The 20,849-nt window shown below is 40.2% G+C and overlaps 1 protein-coding gene and 2 long non-coding RNA genes across 3 annotated transcripts in view; 1 reads left to right on the top strand and 2 right to left on the bottom strand.

Annotated features, from left to right (window-relative positions):
• Positions 1-4,133: 4,133 nt before the first annotated feature.
• LOC144989023 (uncharacterized) lies at positions 4,134-4,974 on the top strand. Its single transcript, XR_013653164.1, has 3 exons — positions 4,134-4,220; positions 4,640-4,754; positions 4,836-4,974. It is a non-coding gene; the product is annotated as an uncharacterized LOC144989023 (long non-coding RNA).
• A 242-nt stretch (positions 4,975-5,216) lies between these two features.
• LOC144989025 (uncharacterized) lies at positions 5,217-6,446 on the bottom strand. The gene is made up of 2 exons (XR_013653165.1): positions 6,204-6,446; positions 5,217-5,587 (listed from the first exon to the last, which is right to left on the bottom strand). It is a non-coding gene; the product is annotated as an uncharacterized LOC144989025 (long non-coding RNA).
• Positions 6,447-7,431: 985 nt separating this feature from the next.
• Positions 7,432-20,849, bottom strand: part of gabrb1 (gamma-aminobutyric acid type A receptor subunit beta1) — a 33,962-nt gene continuing 20,544 nt past the window's right edge. Inside the window, exons 6-9 of the mRNA XM_023951834.2 lie at positions 20,580-20,723; positions 18,048-18,200; positions 14,400-14,647; positions 7,432-12,550 (exon numbers count right to left, since the gene is read on the bottom strand). Of these exons, the coding sequence (XP_023807602.1) occupies positions 12,209-12,550; positions 14,400-14,647; positions 18,048-18,200; positions 20,580-20,723 (887 nt within the window). The 3' untranslated portion in view covers positions 7,432-12,208. The remainder of the gene's footprint in view (positions 12,551-14,399; positions 14,648-18,047; positions 18,201-20,579; positions 20,724-20,849) is intronic.

The following is a 20,849-nucleotide window of genomic DNA, read 5'->3' as shown; positions in this document are numbered from 1 at the left end:
CATGGGATGTCAGCAAAAATGGATCAGTCCATCATTCCAGTCCAATGTTGTTTGAACACATATTCATTTAAACTTGATTATCTTGAAGAAATAAAAGGAATGTTGAAAACGTCACCTGCACTGTTCAGTACCAGGTATTTCTCTCTGAGTCCTGGATCCTTTTGTGGTCATTGAATCAGATCGTTTAAATTGAACCTATGAATCCTATCAGCACCGCAAATTCTGATGTGAGTCGAATCCTTGTTCAAAGAAATTGTTACACCCCTATTAAGTAATCAAACTTCCATCAGATTACTTTATCATGATCTGATTCAGACAACTGACGATAAAAAGACAGAATCCTGTGTAGATGTGAGACTGAAGGTCCTGCTCACCTGGAAAACCTTTCAGAGAACACGTTTTAACAGACCAATAACAATCAGAAATACGTTTTTTAGGCATAAATGACACTTGAATGTGATCTGATCTCTGGCCTTGTGTTCCTCATTTGTCCTCCTTTCTTCTCCAGCGCTTGTAGACTTTGTCATGAGTTCTCGTCTGGTTTGATGTGCATCTGTTGGTCCAATCTTGCTGCTCCATGAGGATTTCTGGATGCTGTTTGGATCATTCTCCTTGTCATGCTCCTTCACTGTCTGCACTGTACGTCTGAATCCTTTGATGAAGACTATGTGGCTGGTGGAGCATGGCCTCACTCGTCTGTCGGTGGGATGATCTCTGATGATCCGCGGTATGAGCACTGCACTCCTCTGGAAAGCAGCATCCAGGTCACATGATCACATCAGCTCACCCCTCTTTTGACCTGGGGAGCAGATTTTCCATCTTTGCTCTTTCAAAGCAGAGTCCTTCCATCCCTGTCGGGTTAGGTGTTTGATAGGAAGCCCCTTCCAAACATCCTGCAGAGCAGAACTTTGGATTCCTCTGCTCTTTGTAGCCATCATTTCCCACCGGCCCTCTGTCATCATGAGGTTCTGTCCAGCAGCGTTCTTCCAGCACAGCGTCGTACCGCCCAACAGCAGTCACTGACTCTGAAAGTTGACCCCCCCCCCGAGTTTGTAATGTTCATCAAAAGTAAACTTCAACTGTGAGAGCCAGAAGGTGAAATATAATCCATGAAATATCACCTTTTAGTTCTTTAAGAATTGATTTGTATGACTGTGCAGAATATAAGTATTTGTCTGCTACAATCAAGAATTCTACTCCTCACAGACGTGTTACTTCCTTAAAAAGTTCATCCGTCCTCCAAAAGACACCTGTCCACGCCCTTAACCCCTGTGCTAACCAAGGCCCTTTTATGTTGGGAGTTGGGTCATCTAGACCCACTAGACAGTGCGCTGAACCTTTTTTCTTCAATGATTTGTGATCTTCACTGGTGTCCATGGATTACATGAAATCTTTCCACTTTTATCCACCTTTGTCATGGTAGGGAGAACACGTCAATGTCAGTATTGGGTATTGTATTGGGTCATCTGGACCCAACAAGATAGCTCAAGGGGTATAGCCAAGCAAAAGCATCAAACAGCCTGGTGTAACCACATTTTTGGTGTTTGTTGTGTTCATGACAGCAGTTTTCTGTGTCCGGTAGGCCGGTGAGGCACGGTTAAGAAACCTCAAAAAACAAATTAAAAAATGAATTTAAGTTACATTAAAAAAAACCACAACTTTTGGTTTAGTTGTGTGTGGAGCCAGTTTCTGTGTGATTTTAATCATTCTTGACATTTTTTAGGAAAAAGTTGCCGAATTAGCTAGTTTCCTGATAGAATATGGAAGAACCACGCAGAGCCTGAGGTCTACAACATGTTTGCAGAATCCAGACAGAAGTGTTAAACCTTTATAAAAAAATGGAGGTAAGATCAGCATCTACTTAGATTCCATACATCACTGAATTGCTCAGAAACAAATCAAGAATTTGAATTCAAGTATTTTCATCTCTTTTTTTATCCCTCCATCTTTTGACACCGAATCCCTTTTGAGGTTACAAGGTTGCTGGAGCCAACCTGGTTGGATGAAGGTGGGGTTCAACCGAAACAGGTTGCCAGTCTGTTGCTGGGACACAAACTCACATGCTTACCTAGAGGCAATTTAGAGACAGCAATCAACCAATGAAGCATGTTTTTGGACAGCAGGAAGAAGCTGGAGAAACCCACACATGTACAGTACAAGGAGAACGTGTTAACTCCACACAGAAAGAAGCCAGCTGGGATTTGAACCAGGGCCTTGTCACTGTGAGATGAGAGCACTGGCCACTACGCCACTACCCAGCCCCTCTTTATTTTACAGAATAAACTGGATTAAAATGGACTGAAACCCCAGTTGGATTTTTATAATAATTCAAATGTTCACCAAAGATCAAAACATAAATTATTATTCAGAATGAGTATGAAACATTAGGAACAAGAAAAAGGGGTAAGGTAAGTGTCAGAAAGAAATATGCATCTTGACAACATTGTGCACAAAGGTTTTGTGCGGTGTTAGATTAATGCAGTGCTCATTGGAAATGAGAAAGCGACAGCATCTGTAGGATGGTCATCGTTGTCCATCATCACTTCCTGTTTCATTTGGGAGGCAGACATCCCCTCCATGTTTACGGCTGAACTTTGATGAAGCTCATGGTTGCATTTGGCGAGGACAGCCCTGTGCCACGCCTTCAGTTCTGCTGCTGAGGACTCAGACTGCTGGGGTCGTTCTAGGATACATATGGACAGCCTTTAAGCCACTCCCACCCCTCACAATTGGGGACTAGAGGAGAGAGTACAGAGAAAGGCACGGTTGTGGTTGTAGATGCATTTACATCTCTACTTCCTCCAGGGCCTCACAGTTGACCTTCAGAACGTTCTGGGCCTGATCCCCACCTTCCTATTGCTCCGTTTATGCTTCATAGTGATTTGTAATCGCTCGAATTGTATTGATCACAAGTCAATGGGAAAGGAATGATAACATCATCTGCCAGTGGAATTTTACGCCTCTGTATTTCCTGCTCGGTTTAGTGGACAAACATACCGCTTATCCCGCTGCCTCATCATGATCCTGCGTGTTCGCCCACAAATGTATGAGCAGGTTGTCCTCCATATAAAAAAATACCAAACCACTGAAACGCTGGAGTCAATCACGCCAGGCTCCAATAGTAGGGACACCATCAGACGTTTGTTGCAGTTATTGGAGACAGCTAGACTGCATGGCTGTGGTAGGGATAGGATTGATGCAATGGCTGATCGCTATGCAGTACTTCATACCTGTCCTCTGTCTGCTTTCTTTTATACCTATTTCTAAGCCGCGTCCTGCCTGGTTCGTGACAGATGTTCCAGTGTGTTGGTTTGTCGCCTTCCTGCACTTTCATGACTGCATGATTGATGTTTTCTTTCATCTTTCTGCAGATGTTCCGTCACTTTTGCTGTCTGACCATTAATAGATGTTGAAGGGCTTCTGAGTAAGTCCATCCTCGGGTTTTTGATGCAGCCTTAATGTCTTGAGTTTGTCTTTGTGTTCCAGTGTTTCTGTTTGTTTATGTCTCCGTACTACGGTGGCCCTGAAGTGCAAAGCATTCAACAAATCACTCGATACAAAAACATTTTTAAGATCACGACAACAATTAAAAAAAAAAAAAAAATTTAAAAAGCAGCATTACATTTTAGAAAACAAAACAAAATTTCAGAAACCAAAACTTGAAAAACAAAAATGACAAAAAAAAAAACATTTCAGAAAACAAAATTAATTTCCAGGAAAAAAAAGAAATATTAAAAAATGAAAACATTTCAGAAAAAAAAATAATTTCCAGAAAAAAAATGAAATATTAAAAAATGAAAAACATTTCAGAAAAAAATGAAATTTTAAAAAATGAAAAACATTTCAGAACACAGAATGAATTTCCAGAAAACAAAACGAAATCTTCAAAAATGAAAAACATTTCCAAACCGGAAGAGGCAGGTACTATGGGACAACGCTGATTGGATGATGATTTTTGTCAATCATTTGAACTGAAAAGTATTTCAAATGAAGCGATGCCGGATTTTATCGTCCAAACAACAATGTACTATGATAATCCACGTATTTCCCATTTATATATCAAATAAAAAATGCAGCAAACTGTTAATGAACTTTAAAATTATTTTTTTAACATTTCGCCTGACACACGATCACCCGGAAGTAGTTTGTGAGCACTTTTACTTTGAACGCTGTGCGCTAATGTCTACGGCTGCGAGGTTCACGCTGTCAATCATCTTTAGGTAAGAATCAATTCTGTGATCTTTTCTTTTGTCAGTCACATGTCTCTAGGGATGATAATTTTAGGAGTTAAAGTGCTGCTTTGAAAAGATAATTTCTTTTTATCTTGCGCATGCGCAAAAGGAACCCGATGGAGACGAACCGTCTTCACATGAGAGCCGTTCCCGTTTTCGGTGACATGAGAGAAAAAGCTCCGAGCCAGCCTGATTCAGTGATTTATACAGTAATTACAGTAATTATATGGCATCAGTGTTGCTAAAAATCGACTTTAAGACTGAAATCAGTAAACAAGTTCTTATGGGAAATAATATTAAAGTGCATTGTATATTTTTGAACCATACATATACATATACTGAAACTTAAAAATGAACTTTAAAGTTTATAAAATACTTTATTGAATTAACATGTGATATTTCTGCAGGTGAAGTTTCTCAAAGCGAAGTTCCAGAAAGGTTTGTGCTGCAGAAGAACAGATGGCAGCTCTACATGGGAATACAAGAAGACTAAAGTCATTCATATCATTGTGCAGTGTACAGGCAAGTCACCATGATTTATGTGCAATGTAATCAATAAATATTATTTAACCTTAATATCTAATTTTTTTTTTTAAATTGCAGGTCCTTTAAAAAAACGTCTTTAACCTGCTGCATAAGCCTGATTAGTTGTAAATGATGCAGTGGGGAGTGAAAAACGAAGCACAATTCCTGGCTTTAGTGTCGGGCTGATGATCTGGAAATCACATCTATGAGGAACCGCATCAAACACTTGTACAACTCCAAACAACTTAATGTTCCTTTAAGCAAAACTCCAGTTTAAAATGTTCATATTAGGCTTGCTTCATTTAGGAGTTTTTCCATGTTTACCATTTTAGGTTTTAAAGCTTTATTAACAAAGATGATGTTTGATTTTCAAAGCTGTTGTTTAGAAATGTTTTTTTGTCAATGAAAAAACTGAATGCTGACGTGAGGATTGTAATAATGGATATAAAAATAAACAAATTTGTTTCATAGCAATGCAGTATATTTATTGAAAACTTAACATGAATACGTTATTCAGTAACAGAAACAAAGAAACAGTTGTGGATTTTCCTTTATGGGCTTCTTCATGCAGTCAATCAAATGTTCCGTTTACATTCAGCATTTACTCAGCGTACCTGTCAGTCACATTTATTAGAGGAAAAAATGCATCTGGAAAAAGTCTGTTTGTGCTTAACAACTATATCAAAAAGAGTCATGTCAGGAAAGGTTTGTCCACATTGCTGCTCAGCATCACATCCAGAGGAAGATGCACAGGTAAGGAACGCCAGTTCCTGCTCGTACATGCTTGCAGCTTCCACTGCCCTGGACGGACTCCAGCTCCATTGAAATCCCTGACAGAAATAAATTAAAAATCCCTGACAGAAAAACATCAGCTGCCGTTCATCTTTCATTCAGGAAAAAGTTGAGTTCATCAAAATGAGGAGAAAATGGGTTAAACCAGAAATTCATTAGGGAGGGGTCAAAACACCAAACTCAGAATAAAATACATTATTTCAGTCTTATAAAAATACATTCTAAAACAATTTGGTATTCCTCCTCTGCCTGAAAGACTAAAACGTTTTTTTTAAAGATTTATTTTACACTACAGACTTTGCCACCTTTAGTTACACACCTGGACGTGTCTGATGATGTGCACATCCAGTCATTTACTGTCATGTTTCTGTGCACTGACACACTCTAAAGTCACAGATATTAATAGTGTGAATAAGAAGCATTCATAAATGTTATTCTGAGACACAAACTGCTGCAGTTTACCTGACAGCTTTGCTGATTTATGCTGCTGGTACACCTATCTGAGAATCCTGCCCACGTGACCCCCCCTCTCCAGCTGATGAGGTAACCTGTCATTAACGTATGACTGAAGGATCTTGGATCTGTCTGTAAACACCCACCTAGAAATCACGTTTAACGCTACATTTATTAGATCAAACAAATGTGCCTCCATACCTTATCTGTGGATGGCGGGACTGCATTTCCTGATGTGCGCCGTCTTTAACACCCGTTTCTTCCCAGCTGCTGCTTTAGACAGAATCCTCTCACGACATTTTGAAACATTTGTAAACCTGGTTGGTGTTGATATTTCTGCGTGCGTTCTGTCATCACATCCGCTAAATATTCAAAGATTAACGTTTATGTTAACGTTTTACCGTCCCTTTCTTTGTTCACCTGCAGAACGGACGTCATCCACACAAACTACTTCCGGGTGACCGTTCTGCTTCAGACGAAATATTCAAAAAATAATTTAAACCTTCATTATCTGTTTGCTAAATTTTTGATTTAATATGTAAATGGGAAATACGTGGATTATTATAGTACATTGTTGTTTGGACGATAAAATCCGTTATCACTTCATTTAAAATACTTTTCAGTTCAAATGATTGACAAACATCATCATCCAATCAGCGTTGTCCCATAGTACATGCTTTTTCCGGTTTGGAAATGTTTTTCATTTTTGAAGATTTCGTTTTGTTTTCTGGAAATTCATTCTGTGATCTGAAATGTTTTTCATTTTTTAATATTTCATTTTTTTTCTGAAATGTTTTTCATTTTTTAATATTTCATTTTTTTCTGAAATGTTTTTCATTTTTTTGTATTTCATTTTGTTTTCTGGAAATTATTTTTTTTTCTGAAATGTTTTCATTTTGTAATATTTCTTTTTTTTCTGGAAATTAATTTTGTTTTCTGAAATCTTTTTTTCTTTTTCTTTTTTGGTTTCTGAAATTTTGTTTTGTTTTCTAAAATGTAATACTGTTTTTTATATTGTTGCTGTGATCTTAAAAATGTTTTTGTATCGAGTGATTTGTTGAATGGTTTGCACTTCAGGGCCACCGTACCTTCCTCCCAGACCTGCAGCTTCCTGAGTCTGACTCTGCAGGACTTTTCTACCCACTCCTCTTTCACTCAGAGGATGTTTTCCTCCCCACTTTTGTCTTTTTTTTACTCATTACCCTGTCATCTGTTGCTCCTTAGTGTCATCTTTTTCTAAAACACACTCAGATAATTTGGCCTTTGTGGGATTGTCTGGAAAGAGTCAAGATATCTGGGGTTGATATCTTTGTGTAACGCCTTCTGTTGTAAAGTTGTGTGGGTGTGTGAGGATATTGTGAGTGTCTTCTTCATGTGTCTCAGTGAAATGAGAGTCAGTTGGCAAAAAGCAAAAGGCAGCAGCTCAAAGTCTTTAAATCATCTCAGGATTTATTCTGGAATATTCTTATGAAAGGCAGCGCTTCACTCCAGCGGAGTAAAGTTGGTTCAGGTGAAGTGACCTATGTTACATCTACATGAGGCTCCGCCCCCTGAGCGGTTAAACATTCAGTGAGCCGCCTGCCTGGCACAGTAACAGGAAAATGTTGATTTCAAACTGAGATCATGTGATCCAACCAAAAACTCTGTGAATTTTTACATCTGAACTCCAAACACAGGTTTATTTACATCAACTTGATTCTCTTTAAATCAAAAAAGAAAAAAACGTGAACATGAAGGCAGGTAGAACCCACGACTCCTGGTGGAGTCACTGCAGAAGTTTGATCCCATCCTGGAGCTTCATCAGCTAAGCGGACCAACCAAAGACAGCTTTGTCTCCTGCTGAAGTGCGTTCTGTTTGCCCTCCTACCATTTGTGTACAATCAGGCTAAGTCTGAGGAAAATGCAAACGTAAAAATGATTGTTTCGAGAGTTAAAAGTCACCAATGAGTTTGCACAACTTGCAGCTCTGGATTGTCAATGAAACATGGGAACACAGAGCGCGCAGCAGCCTCCGCTTCCTGTTTCAGAGCATCTGTCTGATCAAGAAATTACAGTCTAGACTTTACGAGTCTTTTAATTACAGACAATACAGACTAATGGAGGAAAACAAATACATAAAAACAAACGAAAGATTCTGGTAAAAACTTCTCATTCGTCAGGACATTTGCATTAAATGGATCATTTGTTTGTTGTAAAAATGCCTTTTTGAAAATAAACACTATGCTATTGGAAAAACGTGTTTTTGATGATGTGTGATAAATGTGTGTAAATGGAAAAACATGTTAGTTGCATCTGAGGAAATTTTTGCCACACACACACCATGTCCCTCCTATGCTGCTTTAAAACAGCAAACCAGTCCAGGTTTACAGAGCAAAGACATTGAGGAATGGAATATTGCACATGTTTTTATGGCTACTTATGTTTCATCTTTAAAAATAGTTTGTTATCATAATATGGTATGTACTCCCTAACTTCCATGCTTCATGCATCTAAGTTATATCCCAATAAATCTAAACGTGTTGGCTGCAGACAAGTGATGAATGATGAGGTCAGCGCTCCAAAACTACAACGACTGACTCCAAAAACGGCCAAATGTGGCTCATTACAAAGTCTATAATGCCTCTGAACAACAATATGCCTAAAAAAAATCAGACAAATTCTGCTGGTGGGAACCTGTGTGAAATCTTTGGACTGAGCTGGTCCAGTTGACCTGTCAAAGGTAAGTACATCATAGGCTGTATATGAGAACTGGACCGAGTGAGTGTGACGCCACCAATAGAAAAGGGTTTATTTCCAGCTCCAATGAAAGTCTATTCAGTCACCATTTTTTTGTGATACGAACACTGTCATGTTGAAAGACGTTCTCAGTAAGCAGTGATTGGTCCGAGTTGGTCTGAGTCAATGTTTCTATGGCGACCACTCTCACCAATCAGGAGTGACCTTGTTGGAAGTCCACACCGCTACCACTTGAAAGCGGGCTACACAAAAATCTGTTAAACGTTTCAAACGTTCAACGTAAGACCACACGTACTTTTATTGAGGCTTTTGATTGGTCAGCTAATAACTTGGATCACATTTACTACTGAAAAAGCATCACGAAGAAAAATTAAGATTATCAAGAACATGTTTAAAAAAGCTATCAGTGCAAGAATGATTATTATGACCAATAAAATGACTGAGTAACAGCTGTTGATTTCTCTCTAGAAATCTAGGATTTTGGCTTCTTGGAGCCAGAGGGTACTTCCTGTTAAAGTCACTGGGGGGGAGGGGTCACTTAGTCCAGTTCTTATATACAGTCAGTAGTGTGCATCCACCAGTGGCAGAACACATCTGGTAACTATGACCCTTAACAGAACAGTCCTCATGGCAAAAACAAATCAATAAGCTGTCAACCATCACATCAAAATCCCAGCAGGTAAAAGCTTCTGTTTGACGTTGAGGGAACAGTGTTATTTTAAACTCTTTGTTTTCTTACATCGCATTAATGATTTATGAGAATTTGACTGACATACTAAAACAGGAAGTACCCGCTGACTCCGAGAAGCCAAAATCACATAGACTTCAATAGAGAATTAAACAGCTGCTACTAAGTCATTGTATTGGTCATTGTCATCATTGTTCCTCTGTTACCTTTTTTTAACATGTTCTTGTCTTGATGATCTTCATTTTTTTTTCATTGTGTTTTTCCGCAGTTTAAGTTATTCAAGTTATAAACTGGCCAATCAGATGCCCCATTAAACGTCTGTGGTGTCATGTCCGACGTTTGAAAGATTTCGTGTAGTCTGCTTTCAAGTGGTAGGGGTGTGGACTTCCAACAAGCTCACTCCTGAAAGGTGAGAGTGGTTGCCATAGAAACGTAGACTCAAACAGACTTAGACCAATCACTGCTCATTTAGCTCCAACATGGCGCTGTTCGTATCCTGAAAAAAATGGGCACTGAGTTGACTTCATTTGATTGGTGCCAAAAGTAAGTCATTTTCTATGGGTGACGTCACACTCACTCAGTTCAGTTCTTATATACAGCCAATGGCTATAAACCAATTAAATGAACGATAAAGATGGCAGGTTTATTTTGGGTTTCTGCGATGGGAAACCCCAGTGACAGACAGAGGTGGACGTCTTACAACCATCTAACACCAGCTGAACATTCAAAATACATCAGCCTGTATTTGTGGAGTTGTAGGCCTTGATTGTGGGGGATAAAGCACAGTCGATATTGTAGTATGTTTACCAATGACCGTGGCAGGAATTGAGGGTCAGGAGGTACAGCAATCATCTGCTAATCACAGACTGCTGTCTGCTGTGCAGCCCTGTTTGTCCTTGATCAGGACACTCACCCATGTGTGCACACATGCACTCACACTACTAGAGTGACCTGGTGTGGTCAGTAAGTATAAAGCTATGTGCACACCGCCTTCGGCAACATACCTTTAGGGTCCAATTTAAGGAAAAGTCTAATGAACAAGTGTAAATGTCGCTTTGGACTTCTGCGTTCTAAACGCTCATATTTACATTTTTAAGACTGTTTTCAGGCTCTACATACAACCAGTTGAACTTTGACCAAGCAGGGACTCGGTTTTGGTGGTAACGTATGGATAACGTACCCTTTCATTCACGGAAGTGCCAACCATTTGAAAATTTATCATGGAGGAGAAATTAATTTTTGCGGTTTGTGGCCAGCTGGAATTATATGACACCAAGTCTTTCATATATCCGAATAGAGCAGCGAAAGAAAAAGCCTGGAGCAAAATTCACTAGATTTGCACCGCTTCCACATTCCACACTTAGCCTCTTCCACTTGTAGGAGGCAGACATGCATTAGTAAACAGTAGCAAAAGAAAAAGACGAAGAAGCCCTTCCCTGCTTGTCCAATGTGAACACCATGGGCTAAATGTGCATTTAGCACATTCTTGAACCCGTGTCACATCCCTGGTGTGATCATAGCTTTAGAGGAGAACAGAGTAGAACCTAAAAGTGACGTAACCCTTGTGCTATCCTAGGCACTTTAACATTGGGAGTTGGGTCATCTAGACCCACTAGACAGTGCGCTGAACCTTTTTTCTTCAATGATTTGTGATCTTCACTGGTGTCCATGGATTACATGAAATCTTTCCACCTTTATCCACCTTTGTCATGGTAGGGAGAATACGTCAATGGAAGGGTGGGGTCATCTAAGATAGCACAAGGGTTAAAGTAGTTTCTACTGAGTGTGAAAGAGCTTCTCAATCCTGTCTGATTAGTTAGAGCAGTGGTTCCCAAACTGGGGGGCGCGCCAGGTATTGCAGGGGGGCGCGGTGTAGTTTAGAAACAAAGGATTTGTACGTTTGTGTCAGTGTGGGGGGGCTCGAAAATATTCTAATCTTCAGAAAGGGGGGCCCTGCAGAAAAAGTTTGGGAACCACTGAGTTAGAGCCACATCTTGACTCTTTGAAGATGTCCCTTTGCTTCTGCCACTATCAGCAGCACGGTGGAGTCAGAGCTGAAGTCTCACCTCCACCTCATCCCTTTTTCTATTGTACAGCAATGAAGCGCCATTTACATGCAAAAGATGGAGAAACAGAAAAGCAAACAAAACAAACCACCATTATGATCGCATCATCAGTAATTTTTTGCCGTGTTGGGACTTAAAAATACCAAATTTGACTATGTTTTCTAAGATTCTAATCTTTTTCTATCTAAGCTCGACACAGAAAGTAAGGACGTTTGTTAGAAGAGATCTTTTTTTTTAAAGAAAGTTTTAAGAAAGTTTCCAGAAAGCCTGTTTGTTTTCTTTCTAAGGGGTTTGTAGAGAGCTGGCATTGGTAGGAGGAGCAGCAGAGCTGATGCTGCCTTTCCCATGAATGCTTGTGTTTTACAAACACCTTAGAAAAAGCTTTTTAACCGTTTTATGAATTACTCACAAACATCTCTACTGCTTACAATCTATCAGCCAACAAATTTTCTTACTTTTTGTGCTTGAATAATTTTCTATGTAGAGCAAAAGTCATTGTTTTTTTTATTAAAGTATATGTCTCTCTTTATATAGATTTATTTATATACCATATTTTATATTAAATTGTATTTACAATGTTCAGACCACCATGTTTTTCCTTCAAAAAAGAAGATATGTACAAGAGGTCTTACCACTCCTTCTTTTCATCCCTGTACAGGACATAGGTAGTTTTTCTATGAAACTGTGGTTCTGCCACAGAGGCTCACTGCTGAACCCTACTGGACATAATACAACCAGTACACCAGGTTGAAGAATATGAATGTGATGGGAAAAACTACTCTGGACCACTTGTCAATGGCGTTGACATCTGTGAGGTCCGGTATCTTGACTTTAAGCTGAGAGGCCCTCCTTCTCAAACGACTTTTCTTAGGTCCTAGTGGTCGGTCGAGGGCGGGTCGTCCGTAAAGGTCCCGGCTGGCCATTGGCTTCCGGTACTGAATGCTGGCGCTGTCGTAGGAAAACATTGTAGCCCGCGGGTCATGGAGTGTACTCATCATATCTGGTCCACCCATCTCTGTGGGCATGTTGGACAGGAGGATGCTGCCATGAGCATCAACCTGACAAAAGAGGTTCAAAGATTTTGTTCAAAAAATGAAACAGACAGAGGGGTTTTTAAACTTTTTGCTTTAAAAAACGTTATAGTTTCAAATTTACCCACAGGCCTTTATAAAGTTAACACCTCCTATGCATGCTTTGTTTATCTATCTGTTCACCTACAGTATTCAGGCATGTGGTGGCAGTTAGTACATACTGCCTGCAGGCAGGTTATTCTTAGACAGATAGCCAGACCATCAAATAAAACCTCCATTCCATTGAATTATTTCTTTTATGAAGTGTCCGTTTATAAGTGACGCTGTCTCAAGATGCTACTCAAAGAGGAAAACGGCAAATCAAGTACAGACAAAATGATTCGTGATTTTCATCGTCTAATTAAAGGCAAATAATTCAAGATTTGAGTCCAGATTATTCCAAGATGACCAGATTGCTCCAAATGTCATATCTCTGTTCGGTGCAGTGCGATTCAAGCATTGTCACTCTTGCTCATTCCGCTCCCGTGCTCCTGTACTTGGCTGTGGACCTCGTCCCTGGCTAGTGTCTGCTCCTGCTCATCTGGATGAAGCCCATCTGCTGGACTATTTAAACATGTAGTTGTAGTGTTTGATAAGCTCTGTTTTCTCTAAGAGTTCTGGTACATGGCCTGTCCGTCCTGGGGGAGGATCCCTCCTTCATGTGGACACCCTTCTTCTCTTTTTATGAGTTTTTCCTCACCGCGAAGGAGGGTCTAAGAGCAGGGATGCCCAGTTTCGTTTAGTCTGTTTAGTTTAGTTAAGCCATTACCTATTGAATTCTTCATGTTTACTTTATGGTTCTTTATGGTTAATGTTTATTTTTCAATTACCGCTATGAAGCCCATTCAGACAACTATGGTTGTAATATTGGGCTATAGAAATAAAATAAAATTGAATCGAATTGAATCTCCAGTTTTGAGCTGTTCAAAAGTTTTGGTCAATTGAGAATTACACAATAATGCGCAGTTAACGTAGTTTGTATGCAAATATTGTATTAATCTTACACAATTGTGCATAATCCTTGCGAGATGGATACGCAAATTTGTGCCTTACCACGACCGTTCCACGTATGTCTAACGGACTTTTCACGGAAGTACCACCGATGTATAACTTTTATAACCCGTATTCGGCGTACATATATTTTAAAATTATATAACTGACACACAAATCATTAATGAATTGCATAGCACGGTTCATGCACGACGGCGTTTTGTGTGACAGGTGTATAAATCGGCCGGTCTTTCACTTATACTGAGTGGGGAAGTCAGGTCTCTCGCCGGGCGGCGTCTCGTGCAGCGTGGAAGGCGGATCGCGGGAGTTAGCCGGTTACGGCAGACGTCGATGCAACTCTGGACCACAGAGGCCCTTCTTGTGGATCTCCCCAGCTGCGGTTCCCGCCGGGGGTCCCCCGTATATGTGGTGGGCTCCCTTGGCTGACGCCTAGCAGCTGGTGGGGACCAGGGGGAATCCGACTGTTTAACTAAAACACAGCATGGCGTGGCGGATGCTGACCATGGTGCTGACGCGATGTGATTACTGCCCAGTGTTTTGAATGTCAAAGTGAAGAAATTCGATGGAGGGCAGCTATACGTGTTCTTTGCGTGGTTCAGTTGTACTTCTTCCGTGGTTTTAACATGGTTCATTCGTGATACATCTGTGAAAATTTCACGTTAAAAAAAACACCTTTTCCAACTTTTTGGTATGACTAGTTTTTATCCGTGCAATATGTGCAAATTGCACATAGCGGCTGTGTGACCCGCCCTTCAGCTACCAACCAATTCCAACCATCCCACATGTGTTTCCATACAAACCACTGTGCATTCTGACCAGCACTCACCTGAACCCTGCTGCTCTCCAGTCGGCTCCTGTTCTCATTGGATTTGGCTTTCTCTGCTGCCTTCTTCTGCAGGTGAGGACCTCGACCAAAGAAGATGTAGTTGACAAAGGCGTACTCCAGCAAGGCCAGAAAAACGAAGACAAAGCAGCCCATCAGGTAAATGTCAATGGCCTTGACGTATGGGATCTTGGGCAGGGTCTCTCTGAGATGGGTGTTGATGGTGGTCATGGTCAGCACAGTGGTGATACCTGATGATATGAAAGAGAAGATTCCAGTAATACCATTTAGACTTGACTTACTGTGAGATCGCGTTTGTCAGCAGAATTGACCAGATCATTTCAACAAAAATGCTGAGCAGCGGATGCCAGTGGGAATCAAAGGCCTGCTCAGGTTCAAGTCTGTAGGTCCAAGATTGAACCAGCAACCCTTTGGGCAGTGTCCTTTTTCTAAGCTTTGGGTCAGCACAGCCCCGACCTGCTATTGGTTCACTTCAATGGTCTGGATTGAGTTCACACTTTATTTTTTCATTTGGTTTGGTCCGTATTTTTGCAGGTCTTTTCACTTCAACCGTTTGCCTGAAACGGTGGTTGTGGTGGTGGTGGGGGGTGTTTAGAAAAACATCTATAGGTTCTCATGAGCTGAATGTGTTGTTCCTAAAATTATTCTTTAGTTTCAGTTCCAAATATCCAAAAATCCTTTTGAATTGAAGAGCAGCTGCGTCAAAGTTTCAACATGTTTTATTTTAAATTTTTCATAGTAACAACATGATGCGATGGAGTTTCGTCTGTAGGACTGCTGGTCTCTTCTACAGCTGACCTTGCTCTGAGTGTCTTCTAGAGTTCTCCTAAGCATGGACATTTGTCTTCTTCACTTTTTCAATCCTGTGTGTGTCAGCCAAAATGTCAAGGAGGACCTGTTTCTCTGGGTTTTTGTCCTAATTCCCTCTCTGCTCACTTATGCAGTTTAAAGCCCGTTAGTCATTTTCTCTGGATTTCCGAATCTACAATTCCTAAATCCTGCCCTAATAATTTTTCAGAAGTCTCTGCAAAAAAACGAATGTCTATTAATTCCCTCTAGATTGGGAAATATAGACCACAATGCATTGCCTTTGAAAAATTTGTAATTTGAAAAAATTGATGTAAATATATTTTTATAATCATCCACGTTTGTGGATGATTAGTGAGAAAGATAATTTCGATTCCTTTGTATGTCAAGCACATGTGAAGAAATTGACAAATAAACCTGACTTTGACTTTTGACTTTGACTTTGTTTTCATCATCAGAAAACAGCGGATTCAAAAATAGTCTTCGTAAAATGTTCATATGTTATCAGGTTTTTGCTTTGGGAAATTAGTAATAAAAATAAAAAGTAGTGAGCATTTGTCCAAATTGCTTTAAAATCCATGGCGCTAGATAGTATATAATAATAATAATAATAATATATTTGGATATAATATGGGCTTGTCAGTCGCTCATGATTTTTAGTGTGACTTCCACAGCTGCCTTTAATGCCCGGATACGACAGCTCAATAGTTCCTAAAAGGATGATGATGCTTAGAGTTGGGGTTGAATGGGACCAGTTTGCATTCATACAGTTGAGTGAACCGTACCAGAGTCCATTTATTGGGTTTGGACTTAATCCTACATGAGTGTGTTCACACCTGAACTTCTGATCTGGACTGATGTGGGAAACAAACTGGTCTGTTTTAATGGAACCAAATGAAGTAGGTGATGGTGCACAGAAACTCCTGCTGGGAGCTGAAGCCTTACTAACCTCTTCATTTTATACAGAAGGATTTTTTTCCCAACAATATGTTTATTGTTTTTTTTTTTTTTTTTGCATTACAACACACACACGCAAACAAGCAGGAATTGAAGAATAAAAATTTAAAAATATAAAATATTTTTCTCTCAGACACCCTCTGCTGTTTGTCCTTTACTCAATATGAGTTTGAACAATTAAACATTAAACCTTAATATAATTCCTGCAACAGAGACTTTTTTCAAAAAATAATAAAAAAAATACAGAATACAGTTCACAGTACAGACAGATCTGTGCCTTCAACAAATGCAATGAATGGTCTCCAAACAGATTCAAACAAGTTATTTTATCCTTTTAACAAAAATGTTTTATTTTCCATCGGCAGTACAGTTATCATCAGTTGTATCCATTGTATAACTGTGTCATTTTACCAGTTGATTGCTATTGAAACACATCTATAAGTGTTTTTCCACATCTAGTATATCTATTATTTTTTGGTTCCAGTGTTATTTCTTCTGAGATGCTTTGATATTTTCTCTGATTACAGACCAAAACTGTTATATTATTCCACAGTCCCGTATACGGTGAAAAAGTCTGCCTTTTTCCTCAGTGCATTTTGAGCAAGTATCTGGAATGTTGGCATTGAATTTATCTAATTTAACAGGCGTAATGTAAACTCTCATCAACCACTTGACTGTAATAGCCTCAATGTTGAGTTAATTGTTTGATTTTGTGCCTTTGTGCAGGCTATTTGCCATTCTTCTACTGATCTATCTGTTCCCAGGTCTTTCCTTCATGCATCAAGTTAAATATTTGCAATTTCTTTTGAGTTTGTAAGTAATAAATTATAAAATGTTTAAGTAGCTCCTCTCCTACTGTCTTTGGTAACCAATTCTTCTAGTTCAGATTTAGCGGTTTTAAAAGGTTTCTTTGTTCTGTTTTATTAAAGTTTCTCAATTGTAAATATTTGTAAAAATGTCCCCTATATATATTTTGATTGTAGCCTTTCAAATGTCAGAGGATCCAACTGGATACAGATTTTTAATTGTTTCCAAACCATTTATTACCCATCATTTGAACACAGCATGCTTTAAATTGCTGGTTTGCCCTAATGGGACTTACAACGTTTTTTGTTCTTTCATGGCTTTTTTTGTAATGATCATGTTTTTAACAACTGGATTATTATTTTTCTTGTTCAGACTAGCTTCAAAGTCTAAAAATATATAAAGAGGTAATGGTGGGAATAAAATTTTATTTTCCATTTCTGTCCACTGTGGGGCATCTTTTTTTTAAAGATAAAATTGTATCTCACTGACCCAAGCTATGCAGCCCAATAATATTATAATAGGGCATTTTAGTCCTCCCTCACTGTAATACAGAGGAAGGAGCGATAACCGTATCCTAGATTTAGTATTTTTCCATATAAAACACAGAATCATTTGTTTAGTAGTTTTGAACCAGCCGTCAGGAGGTGGCAGGGGGATATTCTGGAAAACATACAGTAGTTTTGGTAAAATGTTCATTTTATAGACATTAATTCAATGAATCTGTTATACAGAAGAATAGGATGAAAGTCAATTTTTAGCAACAAAAAGCTACTTTGCCATAGGAAAAAATATAATATAATATAATATAATATAAGATGGAAAACATAAGAAGCCAACAGTGATGTTCTGAAGATTTGAGTAGAGCTTATTCGTCCCACATTCTGGCTTCTTTAACGTCAGTTTCATGTTTGAATTTACAAATAATAGCACTTTAAGGCAGAGAGCACTGTTTTGGCTGCGTCATGCTTTTTGCTGTCTTCGGTTGTGTAAATGACACACTTCTGTGACATGCACAGGCTCAAGGTGCAGATTAGATTTTCCTTTGACAAAGTTACTGACCTAAAGCGACTCTGGCAGCCGAGGCGTCATAGTTTATCCAAAAGGAGACCCAGGACAGGATGGTGATCAGGGTGGAGGGCATGTAGGTCTGGAGGATGAAATAACCTATGTTCCTCTTTAGCTTGAAGCTAAGTGACAGACGTGGGTAGGAACCTGTGAAAAGAGCAAAAAACAATTAAAAACTGTTTTCAGGAAGGCGGTATCCAATGACGTTGGATGGGAATGATAGGAATGTGATGGAAGGAAAATGTGTGTTTTCGGAGAGAGAAAGCTCCTACATTTAAAACAACACTGAAGTCCCACTCCAATCACTTTTTGATTTATTTCCAAGGCAGTCCCAAAGGTCTTTGGAAAATAATTATGAGTTTTTAACTCAAAATCCCAAAATTTGTGTTGTTTTCAAAGACACTATTTCTGCTGAGCGACAGTAGTTTAGCTGAAATTTGCCTCTGAGTTTTAGGCGGGACTGTTGGTGCAGAGTGAGACCGCCCGTCCGTTCCCATCATCCCTCTGTTTACATGCTCTTCCACTAGCTTACAGCCCATTACAACTCCAACCTAACATTAGTGGTGCAACAAAAATGGCGACCAAGATCAGATCATTCCAGCCGTACAAGTTTGATCCAGATGCCAGCTCAGATGAGGAAAACATCTATTGACATCTATCTATCTATTTGTCTGCAAGTGGAGGCATCAGAACGGAGCAGAGCAGGGAGCTTGTGATCCACCAATTGTAGCACCCGTATAACTGCTACATTGCTGTTTCCAACTGCATTTTTTTCATCTGCTCCTAATTCAGAATGATTTGTATAAAGAAAAACTCTGAAATCTAAATGTAGTCTTCATTTTCTCTATATATGTCCTCTATCATCAGAAATATGCCACTAAGCAGGAGCTGGGTGGATGTTCCAACAAAGCCCCTGCAGCTAACCTCCACCGGGCAGATGATGGTTGACCACCCAGCATTTTGGCACTCAGCTACCAGCTCTGTGTATTTGTCCTTCTTCCTTTGTATGTAGCATCCATTTCTCCCTCCAAAGGGATTGTGAGCTCTGCCAGGATTACTGCTTTGGCTGCAGGATGATGTCTGGTCGCAGAGAGATGGTAGTTATCTCTGGTGGGAACTTGAGCTTACAGTCGAGGTCCACCCTTAAGTTCTAGTCACATCCTGGTGTTGGCAGTGATGGTGTCCCTCTCTGGTTGGTGTCCTGTCCTCCAGCCCCTTCCCTAACAAAGTGAATCAAAGACGGTGTCTTCGTGGGACGATCTTTAGCTGCCTCCATCCTCCGTACTTCCAGGACCTCTGCCAGTTTCCTCAAGACCTACCCATCTGTACCTACCCTGGGCCAGAGCTGCTTTGCAACCAGACAGGATCTGTTGTAACGTAGGGTTTAAAGTCTTGCAGAGATGGCAGTTTTCCTCTGAGCCAAACCATAGGCTCAGATTGCTGGGGCTGGGTAAGGTGTCCATAGGTGGCCCGGATGAGGAAGCTCAGCCTTGCTTGAGGCATCTTCCATATGTCAGAACACCCTATGGTCCTATTAACCACGCCTTCCCATGTTGTCCAATGCCCTCGTTGTGGCTGGCTGAGTGCTTTGATCTTGTACTAGTTTTCCTTGCTCCTGGTCACCTCTTCAATCACCAGCTCTTTCCTCTCACTTCTTGTGGCTTTGGACCAGAACTTGGGGGCTGTTCCCCAGCTTAATCCGCTCTGCCTGACTGCATCTTTCCTACGACTTCGTTGTGCTTAAGCTTGCTGATGGCCTGGTCAACAGCCTCTTCTGCCTTCCTTTTGCGTCCGGTTCGGACAGGTGCCTTGGTGTTTCTTACAACAGGGTCGGTTGAGTCTCTCAACTCAAGCACTCGTCCTCTCCTGTCTGTAGCCTAGGCTGATGGGCTTCAGTGGCAGCTGGAGTGTATTTTTCCCAAAAAGGCCTGTGTTGGACAGACTTCGAGGTAAGTCAAGCCACTTACGGATGAAATTGTTGGCTTTGGCATCCATCTTTGCTACTGTGGATGATGTAATCTCACACAACTTCAGGGGCCAAGCGTGGATAGAGGATGTAAATCCAGAAAGCCTGTCGCATAAACAGCTAGCTTTCTGATTGGTCCTCTCAAACCTAACTGTGTCATCGCCTCTTTGGATGACGACTTTGACACTACTATGAGTAACACACACATCTAAAAGCAACACATTTACCCCCCCCCCCCCCCCCCCCCACCACCACCACCACCACCACATACGCGCACACGCACACACACACAAACACAAACACACACACACATAATTTTGAAGACCAGGAACTATGCAGAACAGGCTTCTACGTTGGTCACCAATGTCAACCAAAAATGATTAAAATTCTCACAGAAAGTGTTTCAAAGACTGAAATATTTGCTAAAGTTTTGGGCAAAAAAGTTTCTAAAAAATGCTCAAAATTCTAAAGTTTGCTTCAAACAAAGGTTTTCCTCACATTTCTGAATAAAACACCAGATGTGTTCATATCTACGATAGTTTGACATCGTAGACTTTTACCTGTGGCAAACACAGCTTTGGTGGACAGGGTTTGGTAGTCTATGATGGAGAATTGGGGCAGCTCGATGTTCTCCACCCCAGTGACGGAGCCTGCGTTGCTGCCCCCCTGCCAGTAGAACTCAATGTCATCTGTGGTGTATCCGTCTATGGGGGAAATGAAGAAAGGCGGTGAAAACCTGGAATGGATTTCCTCATATTGAACAGATTCAGGCTCAAAGACTTTGTGGATCTACTGCAGTTATCGACCTCCCAAAACTCCAAGTTGAGATG

The sequence above is a fragment of the Oryzias latipes genome, chromosome 22 (assembly GCF_053564925.1).
Source record: "Oryzias latipes strain Hd-rR chromosome 22, Olatipes_Hd-rR_3.1".
Lineage (NCBI taxonomy): Eukaryota > Metazoa > Chordata > Actinopteri > Beloniformes > Adrianichthyidae > Oryzias > Oryzias latipes.
The sequence above is the reverse complement of the archived record's forward strand: the minus strand, read 5'-3'. Positions and strand labels throughout refer to the sequence as shown.